The sequence below is a fragment of the Herpailurus yagouaroundi genome, unplaced genomic scaffold (genome assembly GCF_014898765.1).
Source record: "Herpailurus yagouaroundi ecotype Mexico unplaced genomic scaffold, PumYag 419, whole genome shotgun sequence".
NCBI classification, from domain to species: Eukaryota; Metazoa; Chordata; class Mammalia; order Carnivora; family Felidae; genus Herpailurus; species Herpailurus yagouaroundi.
Window position 1 is genome coordinate 588305 of NW_024412636.1, and position 13848 is coordinate 602152.

At 57.1% G+C, this 13848-nt stretch overlaps 1 protein-coding gene across 7 annotated transcripts in view; it reads right to left on the reverse strand.

Moving 5' to 3' along the window:
* IQSEC1 (IQ motif and Sec7 domain ArfGEF 1) overlaps positions 1–13848 on the reverse strand; it is a 171937-nt gene that overhangs the window by 14261 nt on the left and 143828 nt on the right. For all 7 annotated transcript variants that reach the window (XM_040463738.1, XM_040463739.1, XM_040463741.1 and 4 more), the window contains exons 5-10: positions 10979–11101; positions 9278–9444; positions 4465–4604; positions 3946–3975; positions 2039–2164; positions 716–815 (exon numbers count right to left, since the gene is read on the reverse strand). In XM_040463738.1, the coding sequence (XP_040319672.1) occupies positions 716–815; positions 2039–2164; positions 3946–3975; positions 4465–4604; positions 9278–9444; positions 10979–11101 (686 nt within the window). The remainder of the gene's footprint in view (positions 1–715; positions 816–2038; positions 2165–3945; positions 3976–4464; positions 4605–9277; positions 9445–10978; positions 11102–13848) is intronic.

A 13848-nucleotide genomic window follows, 5' to 3' on the forward strand; every position in this document is an offset into this window, starting at 1 on the left:
CCAGGTCAACAGAAAAAAGTCAGTGGGGGTGTCAGCTCCTCCCCCAAGTCCTCAGGCCCCATGGCCCACTCATACCCAGAGAAGACTCCAATAACACCTAAGAATAAATCCTGCTCTAAGCACTTCATGTATGGACTCACCTAAGTCCCCGAGGTAGGTGCTATCACCCCACTTTACAGACAAAGGGAATGCGGCCCGGGGACTGCTAGGTCTTGACGCATTTGCACCCGGGCTCTCCGCTCAGGACCGGGCTCCTGTCCTACAGCCCCCCAGGCCTTGCCTGCACCTGTTTGTTTGCCTGTGTTTGCACATCACCTGTGCCATTTACTTGGTGTCTTCCGGGCAACAATTTATTGGCATAAATCCACCCCGCCCTGAATTAAAAAAATCTTAACCACACGGTAAGAAGACGTAGGAGCAAAAGCAAAGGCGATCACCACCATGTACAATGTTATCAAATTCTCCCCAGGTACTGTTGCTCGTCAGACCCCTGGCCTGCAACCTTCTCTCTGCTGGCGAAGCAGGAATACGGAACACACATGGGAGAGCTGGGAGAGATCCCCAGGGGGAGATCCTTGGGGAGCACAGCACTTCATGACTACAAGGTGGGAGTTGTGACACCGTTTCTGCCACGTGGCACACGGCCATGTGTGGACGAATGCTCCAGCATGCACACTCGCGGCCGGGCCGCGGCAGGCCCCCAGCACGGACTTACATTGGTTCTCGAAGAGCAGAACCTGCATGCCGTACAGGGAGAAGGACTGTCGGAAGCTGTACGTCACCGAGTTCTTCTTTTTCTGGAAGATCTTGGTCACCTGGGGGCAGCCAGAGACAGAGGCTGAGTCGTATCGCCTGCACCGCTCAGGGGCAACTCTGGGCGCTCGGGATTCTGGATTCTGACCGAGACTAACGTCAAAACCCTCTCGGCAGTGCAGAGGTCGGGAGGCCTCTGGGGCAGGGCAGGCCTGTGTGTCCAGGCACATCCTGACATGGATGCTGGCTTCCGCTCCCGTGAATCCCAGCTGTCGTCCTGGCTGGCGATGAAGCCCCTCAGCAGAGAGGTGGCAGGCGCCACGCTGCACACGACCCCGAAGGCGCCAGGCCGGGCTCTGACACCCAGGACCCCACCTGAGCTCTGTGACTGCCTGAGAGATTTTGGAGGAGGAAACGGAGGCTCAGGAATTTGAAGTCACTTGCTTGAGGTCAGGGACTCTTGACAAAGACTTGAAACCCACAGGTCCAGATTCCAACCTCAGCAGTCAGAGAGAAGTGGCTGGTCCTCAGGCAGGTAGGGGTCAGGGACAAGGGCCTCTAGCAAGAAAGCCCAGGGCATGCAGGAGAGACAAAGACCCAAGGGACAGTTTCCCCCCGTTGTCTCCAGGGGCATCTTTATCCCCGGTGGCCACCATCCATGCCACCTTTTTCTGGGCAAGAGCTCCGCAGTTTCCCTTTGGGGAACCCCCTCTCTGCCACCCGGCACTCCTGGGGGTGAGCAGTGACCCAGGTTTAGCCAATGAGACAACACTGCACCTGCCTGGCCCCTGTGAGCGGCTCAGGCATGGGCACGGGAACCAGTGAGACCTCTGCCCGGACTCTTCCCAAGAAAATCCCCCTGGTGGCCGGGGATGCAGGGAGGGGGCAGGATTAAGCCTGTAACTGCCGAGACTGACTTTCTCTTTGTGGACAGAGCTCCTGAGAAGGGAGCCCACGCAGCTGAGAGACAGAGAGCCTAATAAAGGAGTCCCGCTGACGCTGTGTAAGCTTCTAGAAATAGTTGGGGCTGAAGCCCCACACCCCCCTCCGGGCTTTTACATAAGCTGACGAAGCCCCATTTTCGTTGGCCATGCTGTGAGTTAGATTCTGCCTCTTGTAACCCAAGACCGTGGGGCTGACTCCATCCCCTTCACCTCCACCCTACGCACGTGGGTGCCTTTCCCCAAGCGCAGGCGCACAAGGCCAGATGGGAGACCGGAGCTGCAGTTCAAGGCCGCCCCGTGCCACGGGTCCCAGCCACGACACGCTCTGGGGAACCACATACCACCAGGAGGTCGTTAAACAGGAAGATTTCTCGCTGGTGCAGCCCGAGCTTCTGGGGCTTGTTTGGGTCTGGAACCTCGAAGAGCCGGCAGTAGCAGACCAGCCGCCGGTGGGGCAGAGAGAGCACCTGTATGGGGAGGAAGCGCTGCGTCAGCCCCCAGCCCCTCCACTGCAGCCCCTGTGCGCTGGGAACCCAGCGTGTGGGCCTGGCCTTCGAAAACGCCTTCTCCCACCAACTGCACTCAGCAGATGTTCCTTGCAACTTTCCCTGCTCTTCCTCAGGAGCTCTCCTGAAGGGCCATGGAAAGCGTCCCTGCCTCTCACGACACCTCCTTTCCTTTCCTTCAGGCAGGTCCCAGACATCTTAGAGCATCACGTGCACACGGGAGCCCCCACAGTGAGGAATTCGTGATTTCTCAGTCCCCACAAAGTGCCCATCACACACATAAGCCTGTTAGTCCCGGCAAAGATTTCTCCAGAGTGTCTACTTGAGATGAGGACACTGAGGGGCGCCTGGGTGGCGCAGTCGGTTAGGCGTCCGACTTCGGCCAGGTCACGATCTCGCGGTCCGTGAGTTCGAGCCCCGCGTCAGGCTCTGGGCTGATGGCTCAGAGCCTGGAGCCTGCTTCCCATTCTGTGTCTCCCTCTCTCTCTCTGCCCCTCCCCCGTTCATGCTCTGTCTCTCTCTGTCCCAAAAATAAATAAAAAACGTTGAAAAAAAAAATTAAAAAAAAAAAAAAAAAAAAAGAGATGAGGACACTGAGGCACAGAGAAGTTGAGCAACTTGCCTCAGCCACACGACTGGGAAGGTGCAGAGCCGAGAGAGGATTCCAGGCCCCTCCTAAAGAATCCCGACGCTTTTGATGGGTCCCTGCCCCAACTCCTGGGCCGGCAGCCACACCACCCCGTGGGGCCTGGCCTGGGCCTCCACGCGGAGCACGCCTGCCATGGGTTCACGTGAGCCCCCACTCTGCCGAAGCCCGAGCCACTCACAAGGCCAGGTACAACCTGTATGGTGTCTAAGGGCTGCGGTGACAAGTCACTGGGGAGGCCCAGTGGCGGCTCTGAGAGCACCCAGGCTCACGAAGGAGACAGCAGGTTAGTAAAGGGATGTGCTGGCAGGGAAGGTTCACTCTGCAACGGGTGCCCTGGTGGTGGGAGGCCCGAGCTCAGCGCATCAGGAAGATGGGAGGAAGGGCTTGGCCCAGGCTGGCGTGCTCAGGGAGGGGCATCGTTTGGGATAAAAGCGTGAAGGGGAGAGGGTGGCGGGAGGCGGGGCCGGAGAGGTGGGTGAGTGCTGGCCACGGCAGCGTCTAGTGGTTTGTCTCTAGGGCAAGGTGGGAAGAGGGGGGAGCAGACAGGTTTGTGACGCTGACTCTTGCAGTGCAGGCTGTCCGGTGAAGGGTAAAGACGGACACATAAGGAAAGTGCCATGTGACTGCAAGGCTAGCCTTGCTGCTCCTGGGGTGAGCAGGCAGGCAGACCTGCTCAAAGTGGTGACAGTGGAGTGTGGGCGGCAGAGGGCGGGTTGGGTGGGCAGGCCTGCAATGGCCCATCAGCCTCATCTGTTTTGGGCACAGTGCCTCGGGTCAGAGGCAAGCCTTGGCCTCTGCACTCAACCGGGCCGGGTGAGAGGGAGGGACACCATCTGCCCTGGCCTGACGGTACACAACTCTCCCCAGGTGGCTGCAGTCTGGGCCTGCAGAAGTTCGAGGCTGGGAGAACTATGAAAATCAAATTTCTTATCACTCCGGAAAGGAACTCAAGCAGCCAGAATTGTGGATCTGGGAACCAGGGGATGCAGGGAGGTGAACACACAACATGGTGGACCTCCCCGCCCCCACCCCAACCCCAACCCCAACCCGGGGCAGGATGTCAGCCAGGATGTAAAAGCAGAGGGATACTCACACAGCCAAGCCCGTGATGCAGGGATCCAATCTATGTGGGAAACATTAAACAAACAAGAAAAGATATTAATGATCCAAAGCATGCACCCGGGACCTGAGGGAGCTAATGGGATGACATCCGAGTAGGTAAGCACCCCTCCAGAGGCACGTTCCCATAGCCTTTGTCCAGACATCCACACACAGCTCAGGAGACCTCCTTGCTGCCAGAACTTAGGAAGGCCGATAAGGGCATTCCCAGGCCACCAAGGGACCACTGCGCAACTTGGGCTGGTTTCTTAAGAGCCTCAGGCTCTCTTTAAATATAACCCAGGGCCAATGGTTATTATTCCCCAATATCAGGTAGGAGCCACCCTAAACCTAAAGGAACCGCCCCCCCCCCCCAACTATGCCCCGAAGAAGCCAGGTTCCAAATGGCATCAGGGCCCCTGTCCAAAGCTAATGCCAGTGGGGCAGGCCTGGGGTCGCATGGAGTGGGGGTGGGTGGGAGTGAGGGAGCCAGGGATGCAGGGCCACCACATACCGGCTTTTTCCCCACGATGAGCTTTTCCACCTTCTGCACCTGGGACACGTGGTCCTCGTTGGTTTTCAGTTCCCGCTTGCGAATGCGCTCGTAGATCCCAATTAGCATCTCCCGGGGAATGTCCTCACCATCGTCCACACCTGAGCAGGAGACAGTAGCCAGGCATCAGGGCAGGCCAGGGTCTGGGTGGCTGTGGCACCGCTCAGCTTCGGGGCCCCAGGCTCACCCCTGATTTGCCAAGTTTCTAAACCCAATCAGAATATCAATCCCTTTCATCAATCCTCAGCAGAACCAAAGACCTTCCAGACCCACAGCCACTGAACGCCTTCAGTCAATTATGAAATGCCCTAGGATCCTTCCGCCAGGACAAGGCCAGCATAGCCACCCAGATCAGCACGCAGAGGGCTGTGCCAGCTTCCAGCCATGCTCCAAGGGCTTTATAAACATCAGCTTGCTAATCCTGACCACGGCCCTGCTGGGTGGGTGTGACCGTCTCCATTCCGCAGCTGGGAAAGCAAGGCTCGGGGAAGGGCCCAGGGTTGGGGGTGGCTGTGAAGCTGGTGTTTGTGGCTTCAGGCTCCCACAGGCGTGGGCCTAAGTTCTTGCCTTGCCCCTCACAAGCCGTGGGACCGAGTCTCTGCGCCGGGGGTCCTCTGTGAAGTGGGCCACCAAGAGCACAGGTGACTTCACGAAGGTCTCATGAGGAAGACAGAGCAGCGGCGGTGCGTTCCCAGAAAGTGAGAACTCCATGCACCTGAGCAGCGCCACCAGCTGTTGTCCCACGTCACGTGCGCAGAAGCTGGGGTCTGGCCTTGAAGCCGGGTTGTTCTGACGACAGGCATGCACCCTTTCCGCTATACCCTGAAAAACTGCTGTGAGGAAAACTCGGCCCCACTCAAGAGAGAAACGCAACCCCACGCCAGTCCTCAGACCACAGACTGGCAGAGGTCCAGAGGTTTGGTAACCTGCGCAGTTGGCAAGGCTGTGGGAAGGGGTCTCCCACCCACTGCTGGTGGGAGGGTCACAAATATACACTCAAAGCCCCTCTGGGCCACTGGTTGCGTCCTGGGCAAATTTATCCCACGGGCCATGATGCACAGACCAGGTAACTCATGGCAGCATGGTTTCCAAAGAGCGGAAGACTGGGATTCACCCATTTACCCATTAATAGGGGACGGGTTAAGCCATCCCTGCACGGGTGCAATGGAATACCACACAGCTGCCAGGAATATGAGGACGACCACAGGGAACTGACACGAAACTGTAAGAGGGAGGGTGTGGCCTTGGGCACACAAGTCGGGGTGGGAGGGGCTCTGCTACCCACCGTTCATACTTTTTTTTTTTTTTTTAATTTTACAGAGAGAGTGTGAGAGCGGGGGAGAGTGGCAGAGGGAAGCGGGGGGACAGAGAGAGAGGGAGAGAATCCTAAGCAGAGCCCAACACAGGGCTCAATCCCATGACCCCGGGATCATGACCTGATCTGATATCAAGAGTCGGACGCTCAACTGACTGAGCCACCCAGGCACCCCACACATTTTTTAAAACCAGACTATTTTTTAGAACTGTGTTTTAGAGCAATTAAGTTCACAGCAAAATTCAGGGGAAAGCCCAGGGATTTCCCCGTAACACCAGCCCCCACCCACTACCAACTTCCCACACCAGAGTCATATATTTATTAGAACCAGTGAACCCACACTGACACACTATTATCACCTGAAATCCATAATTTACATTGGGATTCACTCTTGGTGTTGTGCGTTCGACAATAAACGTTTACCGACACGTCTCCACCACCATGGAGTCAGGTGGAATAGTGTCACTGCCCGAAAACTCCCCCGTGCTCCACCTCCTCCGCCCCTCCTCCCTCCAACCCCTGGTGACCACTGATGTCTTATGTCTCCATAGTTTTGCCTTTTCCAGAAGGTCATATGGCTGGCCTCCCATGGTATGCAACCATTTAAGACTGGCTTCCTTCACTTGGTGGTATGCATTTTTAAGGTTCCTCCCTGTTTTCTCATGGCTTCTTTTCTTTTTAGTGCTGAATAATATTCCATTGTCTGCATGGACTACCGTCTATGTATCCGTTCCCCCACCGAACGACATCTCTCGACTGCTGCCAAGTTTTGGCAACTATGAATAAAACTGCTATAAACATCCTGTGCAGGATTTTGTGTGGATGTACGGGGTTTTCAATTCCTTTGGGTAAATACCAAAGAATGTGATTGCTAGCTTGTCTTACTCGGTGTTTTTTTTTTTTTTTTTAAACTATGTGAGGATAATAGCCATTAAAAAGAAATCAATCTAGAAAACTTAAAAACAAACATCAATAAAAGAAAATCATTACTCGTCTGGCTGCCATGCTGGTGAGCGATTCCTCCCCCGCTTACCCTCCAACCCCCCAAAGGCACTCCTGCTGAGGGTCTCCCCAGGGGAACCAGAGTGAGGAATTCCAGAGAAAATGCACCTAGTGTGTGCAGGGGGGGAAGGTCTCCTCTACAAACACCAAGCTGGACGTCTGCCTGGTACGGAGCACCAGCCAGGCTGTGGGAGACCAGAGTCCTGCCCCCGTGGACGTGACCTTGGGCAGATCCCTTCCCTCTGCCTTGGCTACCCTTCTGAACACAAGGAAGACTGAACAGAACACTCCTGAGTTCCGGGCTTGAAAAGATGGGATTTGGAGGGAACGGTCCAGGCTTGGGAGAGAGCCGACAGCTTGATCTCCTGAGAAGTGGGATGATAACTCCCCCAGACTGCTGGGATGGTCGGGTGCAAGGCCGGATACAAACGACAAAGCCACTGATGTGAGGGTGGCCAACTGGCAGAATCTGACTGAGCAACCCTTCCCTCCCCGAGCCTTCTCTCCTCTGGGCTAATCATTTCAGGCTCCTCCTGTTGTTCCCCATACAGGGGAGTCCCAATTATGTGGGTGAGGTCTAAAGGCAGAAAAAAAAAATCAGAGTCATATCGCAAAGACCTTTAAACTCCAGCACATGGGGTCACCAACAGCATGCAGTGCACAGCCTGCTCTCTGGGCAGTGAGGGAGCACAGGCCTACACGCTAAGGCCACGGGGGACCCTGTGAAGACCAGAATCAGGCTCAGCCCCGTGAGGAGAGACAGCCCCTGTCCCATCAAAGCATCCGCTGGTTGCTCTCTCACGCTCTGGTGCTGAATTGCCATTAAGAAAATTCCCAGACTCCTTAGCTTCCTGGGAACTGTAGCTAAGACCTGAATTCCTTGGGGTCCACAGCACCCCTGAGATCTAGCAGAGGGCCACACACCATGAGTGTTCTGGGCAGGGGATGAATGTCTGGTTGGTCTGAACCAAGCCCTGCCCCTTGGCTTCCCTGACTGATCAGGTCCTGGAGCCCAGCTGGGAAAAGCGGGCACCTTGGCACTCTTCTGGATAGGCACCCCATTAGCTGGCCTGTTGCAGGGTACCCACCACCAGGGGGCGCATCAGGACAGTTCAAACCCTGGGGCGAGGGGAGGGGAGGGCCTTCCTGCCCCAGGAAAGGGGACGACAGAGCTGTGGTTTTATAGGAAATTTAAATGGTGCAACAAAGATCAAAAACTTAAAGTTTTGTCATCAGTTCAGAAGACTTAAAGAACTGGATAGGAAAAAAAATAGCTCAACAAGCTGACAAAGTTGGACCTGATTCAGACCAACTTTTTTCCTTTTTTTAAAAAAATATGACACCCTAAGGGGATCTCAGCCTGCTGCAGCTTGGTGTTTCCCAAGGAAAAGGACATAGTCCCTCTTCCTCCTTGCAGGGACTCCAGGTAAACGAGGACATGCTGTCAGCTAACATGGTGCCACTTGGGAGACAGCCGTCTCCTTTTCAATTCCTTTCCTCTGCAACGACACCAGGAAGGCCTTCCTTCCTGCTGCCCACCGTTAGCACCTGTCTAACATGGGCCACTCGCCTGGCCTGGTGTTTTCGTCCACTGAATTCATTTTTACAATGGCTGCCTACGTGTGGCAAATGATACGGTCTTCCTGTTTACAGTGTGCTTATATAAGGTTCCTCTTAAAAATACACACAAAAGGCAAGTCAGGGGATGCCTGGGTCAGTCAGGCTCAGTCAGTTGTGTTCCGCTCAGGTCATGATCTCACGATTTGTGGGTTCGAGCCCCATGTCGGGCTCTGTGCTGACAGCTCAGGAGCCTGGAGCCTGCTTTAGATTCTGTGTGTGTGTGTGTGTGTGTGTGTGTGTGTGTGTGTGTGTGTGTGTCCCTCCCCCGCTCCCACTCTGTCTCTCTCTCTCAAAAAGAAAATAAACATAAAAAAAAAGTCAAGTCAGTTTCATGAGGAACACGGAGTGTAGGAGAGGGCACAGCAGTGATGGTGGCACAGACTCTCTGCCCGGCCCCTCCCCTGCCTGGCTTCCCCCCTCCTGCCCTGTTCCCGACTGTGCTCCCTCACATCACCCCATCAGCCTCTGTGGACCATGTCTGGCCTGGCCCTCCCGAGCTGGGCTGAGCTTGCCCACCTGTCAAATCCCTGTGCCTCTTTGCGAAACAAGCTAAAACCATCACAGCACAAGACCCAGGTGTAGGTCACTCCGTCCATGCTCCCAGTGTGTGTCACGGAGCGTGACAGGAGTCTGCCCTCCTCAGGATGACTTGTGCCGTGTCTGTGGAGCTGGTGCTCGCCCAAGGCCCCTGTGTGCGATGGCTGGGTGCGCTGGAGCCCAGCTCCCTTGTACTGCCCTGCGCCCAGTGCACTCCCGTCCTGGCCCCATGCCCAGCCGGGTGTGTGTGCAGAGTATGGGACGGCTGTATGCCACAGCCTGGGTCCCGGGGCCGCTCACCTCGCAGGTTCTTGACGAAGTCCTCCAGCTTCATTTTCCGCTCAGGTTTGACGTTGGGGCTGTACATGTCTGTGTTGAGCAGGATGATGGCAAAGGCCAGGATGAAAATGGTGTCTGGGTTCCGGAACTGCCGAACCACCCCAGGGTTGCAGATGCAGTACCGCTGGCTGGGGGCCGGGAGAGGGAGCAGGGTCAGGACCACTTCAGTCAGGGCAGGGAGTGGGTCTAGCCCTCATGCACGGCAGCCACCATCACTTGGGCCCTGGCACCTAATGGCTGAGGCCAGGTGCTGCCTTAGAAGCCTCAGTTTCTGCATCTGGTAAACGGGGGTAAATAACACCTGCCAGGCAGAGGGCCGCTCTATCCACTCTCTCCTTCTCACACTGGTTACATCTCTCACCTGTATTTAGGCTGGCAATGACTTCTTAGGACGAGGACTGCATGCCTCAGTCTCCCTCGGGATTGGATACAGCCCAGAAGGTGATTAAGTTCTGGCCAATGGGATAAGAGCAGATGGGATGTGGGCATCTTCGAGGCTGTACCTTAAAAGGCAGAGCCCACTCCTCTCCCCTGTGGTGGTGGGTGTTGGCCCTGCTCCCTGGGACCCTGAGATGAAGGGAGCCCGGCTTGGGCTCCCTTCATGCCAGCTCAGAGGGAGATGCACTTCCATCTTGTTTCAGCCACGGCTGCTGGAGCATCTTTGTTACAGCAGCTGAAGCAACAGCCTCACTAATGTATTCTGCTTATTGTTCTCATTGCCTCAAATGTGCGCCCCTGCCCCAAACTCCAAGAGGCCCCCATCCACTGGGGACTTCAGGGGGAGCTGGGTGAGGGGGGCAGATCAGAGAAGAGGAACCATGGGGTGCCAGGACTAAGGCAGTGGCTATCACAGCTCAGATGACGTGGGCTTCAATCCTGCCTTTTCCATTAGTGCCGCCACCTCCAAGAAGCCCTCCTGGAAGGAAGTGCCTGAACAACGCCCCCCTCAGGGCCCCAGAGTTGTCCTCCTATTGTGTCCTCATTCCCCACCTTGGCCGCACCAGTGGTGCTGAGCCTGGAGGGCTGGGTCAGTGGCTGACTCATGTGTCCTATACCCAGCAAGGGCACAGAGGATCCCACCCAGTCACTGTGCACACAGTCCTGGGATGAATGACTGTAGGGTCGTAGCTGCCCTTGACTGTGGGCTTTGTCATGCTAGGCATGGGCTAAGCGTGCCCACACGTCCAAAGGGGTTCAGTCCTTCCACTCTGTCCAGGGTAGGTGCTTTCGTTATCCCCACTCTATAGGCAAGGACGTGAGGCACAAAGAGATGAAGTCACTAGTGCAAAGTCACACAGCTAGTAAGCGGTGGAGTGGGTGCTACAGCCAGGCCGTGTGGCTCTGCAGCTTGTGCTCTGGGTCACTGTGTGAGACTGGCTGCCCTCTGTGAATGGGCGGACGATGGGGACACGGGCTCACGAGTGAGTGACGCTCATGAGGACCTGGAAGAAGATGGACTGTCCAAAAGTCTGCTTCTGGCAATAACCAGCACAGCCCCTGGCATGCAGAAGGGGCCGCTGCCTCATCTTCCCAGGCAAGGGCAAGGCCACCTGACCCTGCTTAGGGGAGGGGGTGAAGGGGGATTCGGGCCCCGGCCCTGGGCCTCACGACCAGAGACCTTCCTCTTGCCCACGCCCACCCACGCCCTGCCTCGCCCCGGACCTGAACGCCTCGATGAGCCGCTCCACCTTCTGAGCCTCCCCTTGGACCCGGATGTGTGCCTGGAACTTCCGGAGAGCTTCGTCCAGCTCCATGGCGGAGAAATCCATCTCGTCTACCACACAGCTGGAAAGAGACACCAAGGCCACGTCAGCGCCTGCTGCCCGCAGGGCCTCTGCCGGCCTTCCTGCTGGGGGCGGAGCGCAAAGGGAGTCAGTGCAGGGGCAGGTGCTGAGCTGCCTGGAGCCTGGACGGCCGGCCGCCTCTTGTCCAGGAGGGTCCTCCGCCCGGCTTCCTCCAATCAGCAAACACTTCAGATTATGTAGCCCAAAGACCCCCCTGAAACTATGGGAAGACATTAGTGCTTATATCTATGTGTGTAATTTTTTCTTTTTTCTAAAAATTATTTGAGAGAGACAGAGACAGCGCGAGTGGGGGAGGGGCAGAGAGCAACGGAGAGAGAGAATTGCAAGCAGGCTCTGTGCTGCCAGCGCAGAGCCCGACATGGGGCTTGAACTCACACAACTGCAAGATCATGACCCGAGATGAAATCAAGGGTCAGACACTTAACCAACTGCGCCACCCGGGCGCCTCGTACGTGTGTGATTTTCTACAGAGGAGCCAGACAGAGCCTATGGCTGCTCCTGATAAAGGCTGCCGCGGCACAAACAATCGGCTCTCGGGGCACGCGGTCCACAGGGCACAAAGCGAGACGTTACTGCTCCGGTCTGCTCGGGCTGTCCGCGAGGGATGCCAGGAGCACGTGCCCATCTTCTCCAGGAGGAAGCAGAGGCCCAGGGTGCTAACTCGCGGGGCAGTGACTCTGCCCTGAGCCGGTCCTCCCACGTGGAGGGTTTTGGGGCGAGGTGCCTGGGTCTTGCCGGGGATTTTCGAGAGGCATCTTGGAGAACCCCTGCCATCCTCATCTGCCAATCCGCCGAGTGGAGGCGGAGCTGACAGAAGGCGCTGGTAACCGGGTTTTGGTTCATTCCACTCATCCCAGCGCTGCCCCCCAGCATAGCATGCTCCGTTTCCTGAACAGAGAAGGCGGGGTCTGCACCAGGGACCCACTCAGCAGGCTCTGGTGTCCAGTGTATCCATTTGCAACAAAGCCATGGTCACCCCGGGTGTGGCTGCAGAGGCCTCGGCCATGGGGGGGCCTAGTCCTCGCTTCCAGGGCCACCCTCCCTCTGTTGGGTGCCATGGGCTTGGGCATAAACTGTGCTGCCCCCAACTTCTCTGAGTGCTCACGGCTCTGGGGGCAGCATCCTCGGAGGCTGGGTCTGCAGAGCAGGTGGGGGAGGGGGATGGGGCCACACGGAGTAATTTTGCTGACTAGCATCTGAGCTGGACGCCTGGGGTGGGGGGTGCGGTTAGGATTGCTACTTCCTCAGGCTGCTGCTATTTTCTGATGGGGAAGAACAATGCCTGGATTTCCTACCACCAGCAGCCAGCTTGGGGTGTATGGGGGGGAATGCAGGAACGGGGGCAGGGGATGGGGGGCTGGCCCAAGACAGCCTTAGGCCCAATTCTCTAAGGACCTCATCTGCTTTCCCCTGGACTGCTTCCTGAGGCTGGGTTAAAGGGAGAGAGGGGCACTAGCCACACTAACAATGCAGCAGGCTTTTCCTGATGGGGGAACACAAATGCCAAGCAGGGAGAAAGCAGCCCAGGTGGGCATGCCCGGTGCCAGGCACAGCCAGCTGCCACCAAAGGCCTGGCTCACTGCATCCTATGTGCCTGCGCATCTACCTGTGTGTACAAGTGGGCGTCCGTGTGCCCGAATGAGGACAAACGTGTGTACGTGAGTCCAGGTGTGTGTGTGGGGATGGGGGGAGCACCGAGGCCAGCCCCTCCCTGAGCCGAAAAAGAGGCCGCAGGCAGATGCCCGCCTCCTCCCAGGGAAGTGTAGAGATGGCGGGAACACGCATGGCCAGGCTCTTCCTTATTGCAGAGGCGCCTGGCCCCAGCAGGCCCGAGCCCGCCCCCCTTGCTTTGTTCTTTCATCCCGTGGGGCAGAGCTGGACGGATGCAGGGCGCTGCCCTTGTTACTAACGGTCCGCTCTTTACCCTGCTCTGATTTCTGCTCCTGGCCTACATCCTCTGTGCAGCTGCCTGGTCAGGAAAATCCTCAACGGGCTGGAGGTGCTCCCCAGGCCCTGAGCCACCCTGTGCCATGCTATTCTGCAGCTTTGGCTCCTCCTCTGAGAGAGGGAGTTAGTGAGACCCGGCATCCCCTGACCCCTGCGTGAGGGGAAGACACAGGGCTTGTGCACAGTAACTGCACTACAACAGACCCAAGGGTCCAAGCGCAGGGTACCTGTCTACTCAGGGCAGTCTCAAGGAGGAATGGAGAGATTTGGGGTCCGAGCTTTTCAAACTGTCGGCAGTTTCCAGAGAGCTGGAAACCCGGCTTTCTGCAGAGTTCCAAGTAGCTGGGAGGGCTCTGGCTGTCAGCCATGGTTGGACTCTCACCCTGAGATCTCCCAGCCAGGAGAGGCAGGAAAGAGGCAGGGGAGGGAGGCACCGGGGGTCTCTCTGGGCTCCCCACCCCTCGCCCTGAGGGCGTGTTGGGACAGCTGGTAGCCAGGCTGGGGAAGGGAGCCCAGACCTCCAACCCCCCAGCCCTGCAGTGGCTCGGCTCTGCTGGAGAGGGATGGAGGTGCTGAGGGTGTGTGCCAGGGGGCCCGTGGGGTCCGTGTGTGACATACGGTGCCCGAGGGTGCAAGCACACACGTATGTGGCAGGGTGTGATGTATGAACCCATGGGGGGCGTCCGTTTGTGTCTCAGAGCAATAAAGAGATAAGGGGAGGATTGGGTGTATGCTCCAGCAAGCAGGCGAATCTGACGCTGCGTGCGCCGCAGGTCCCTG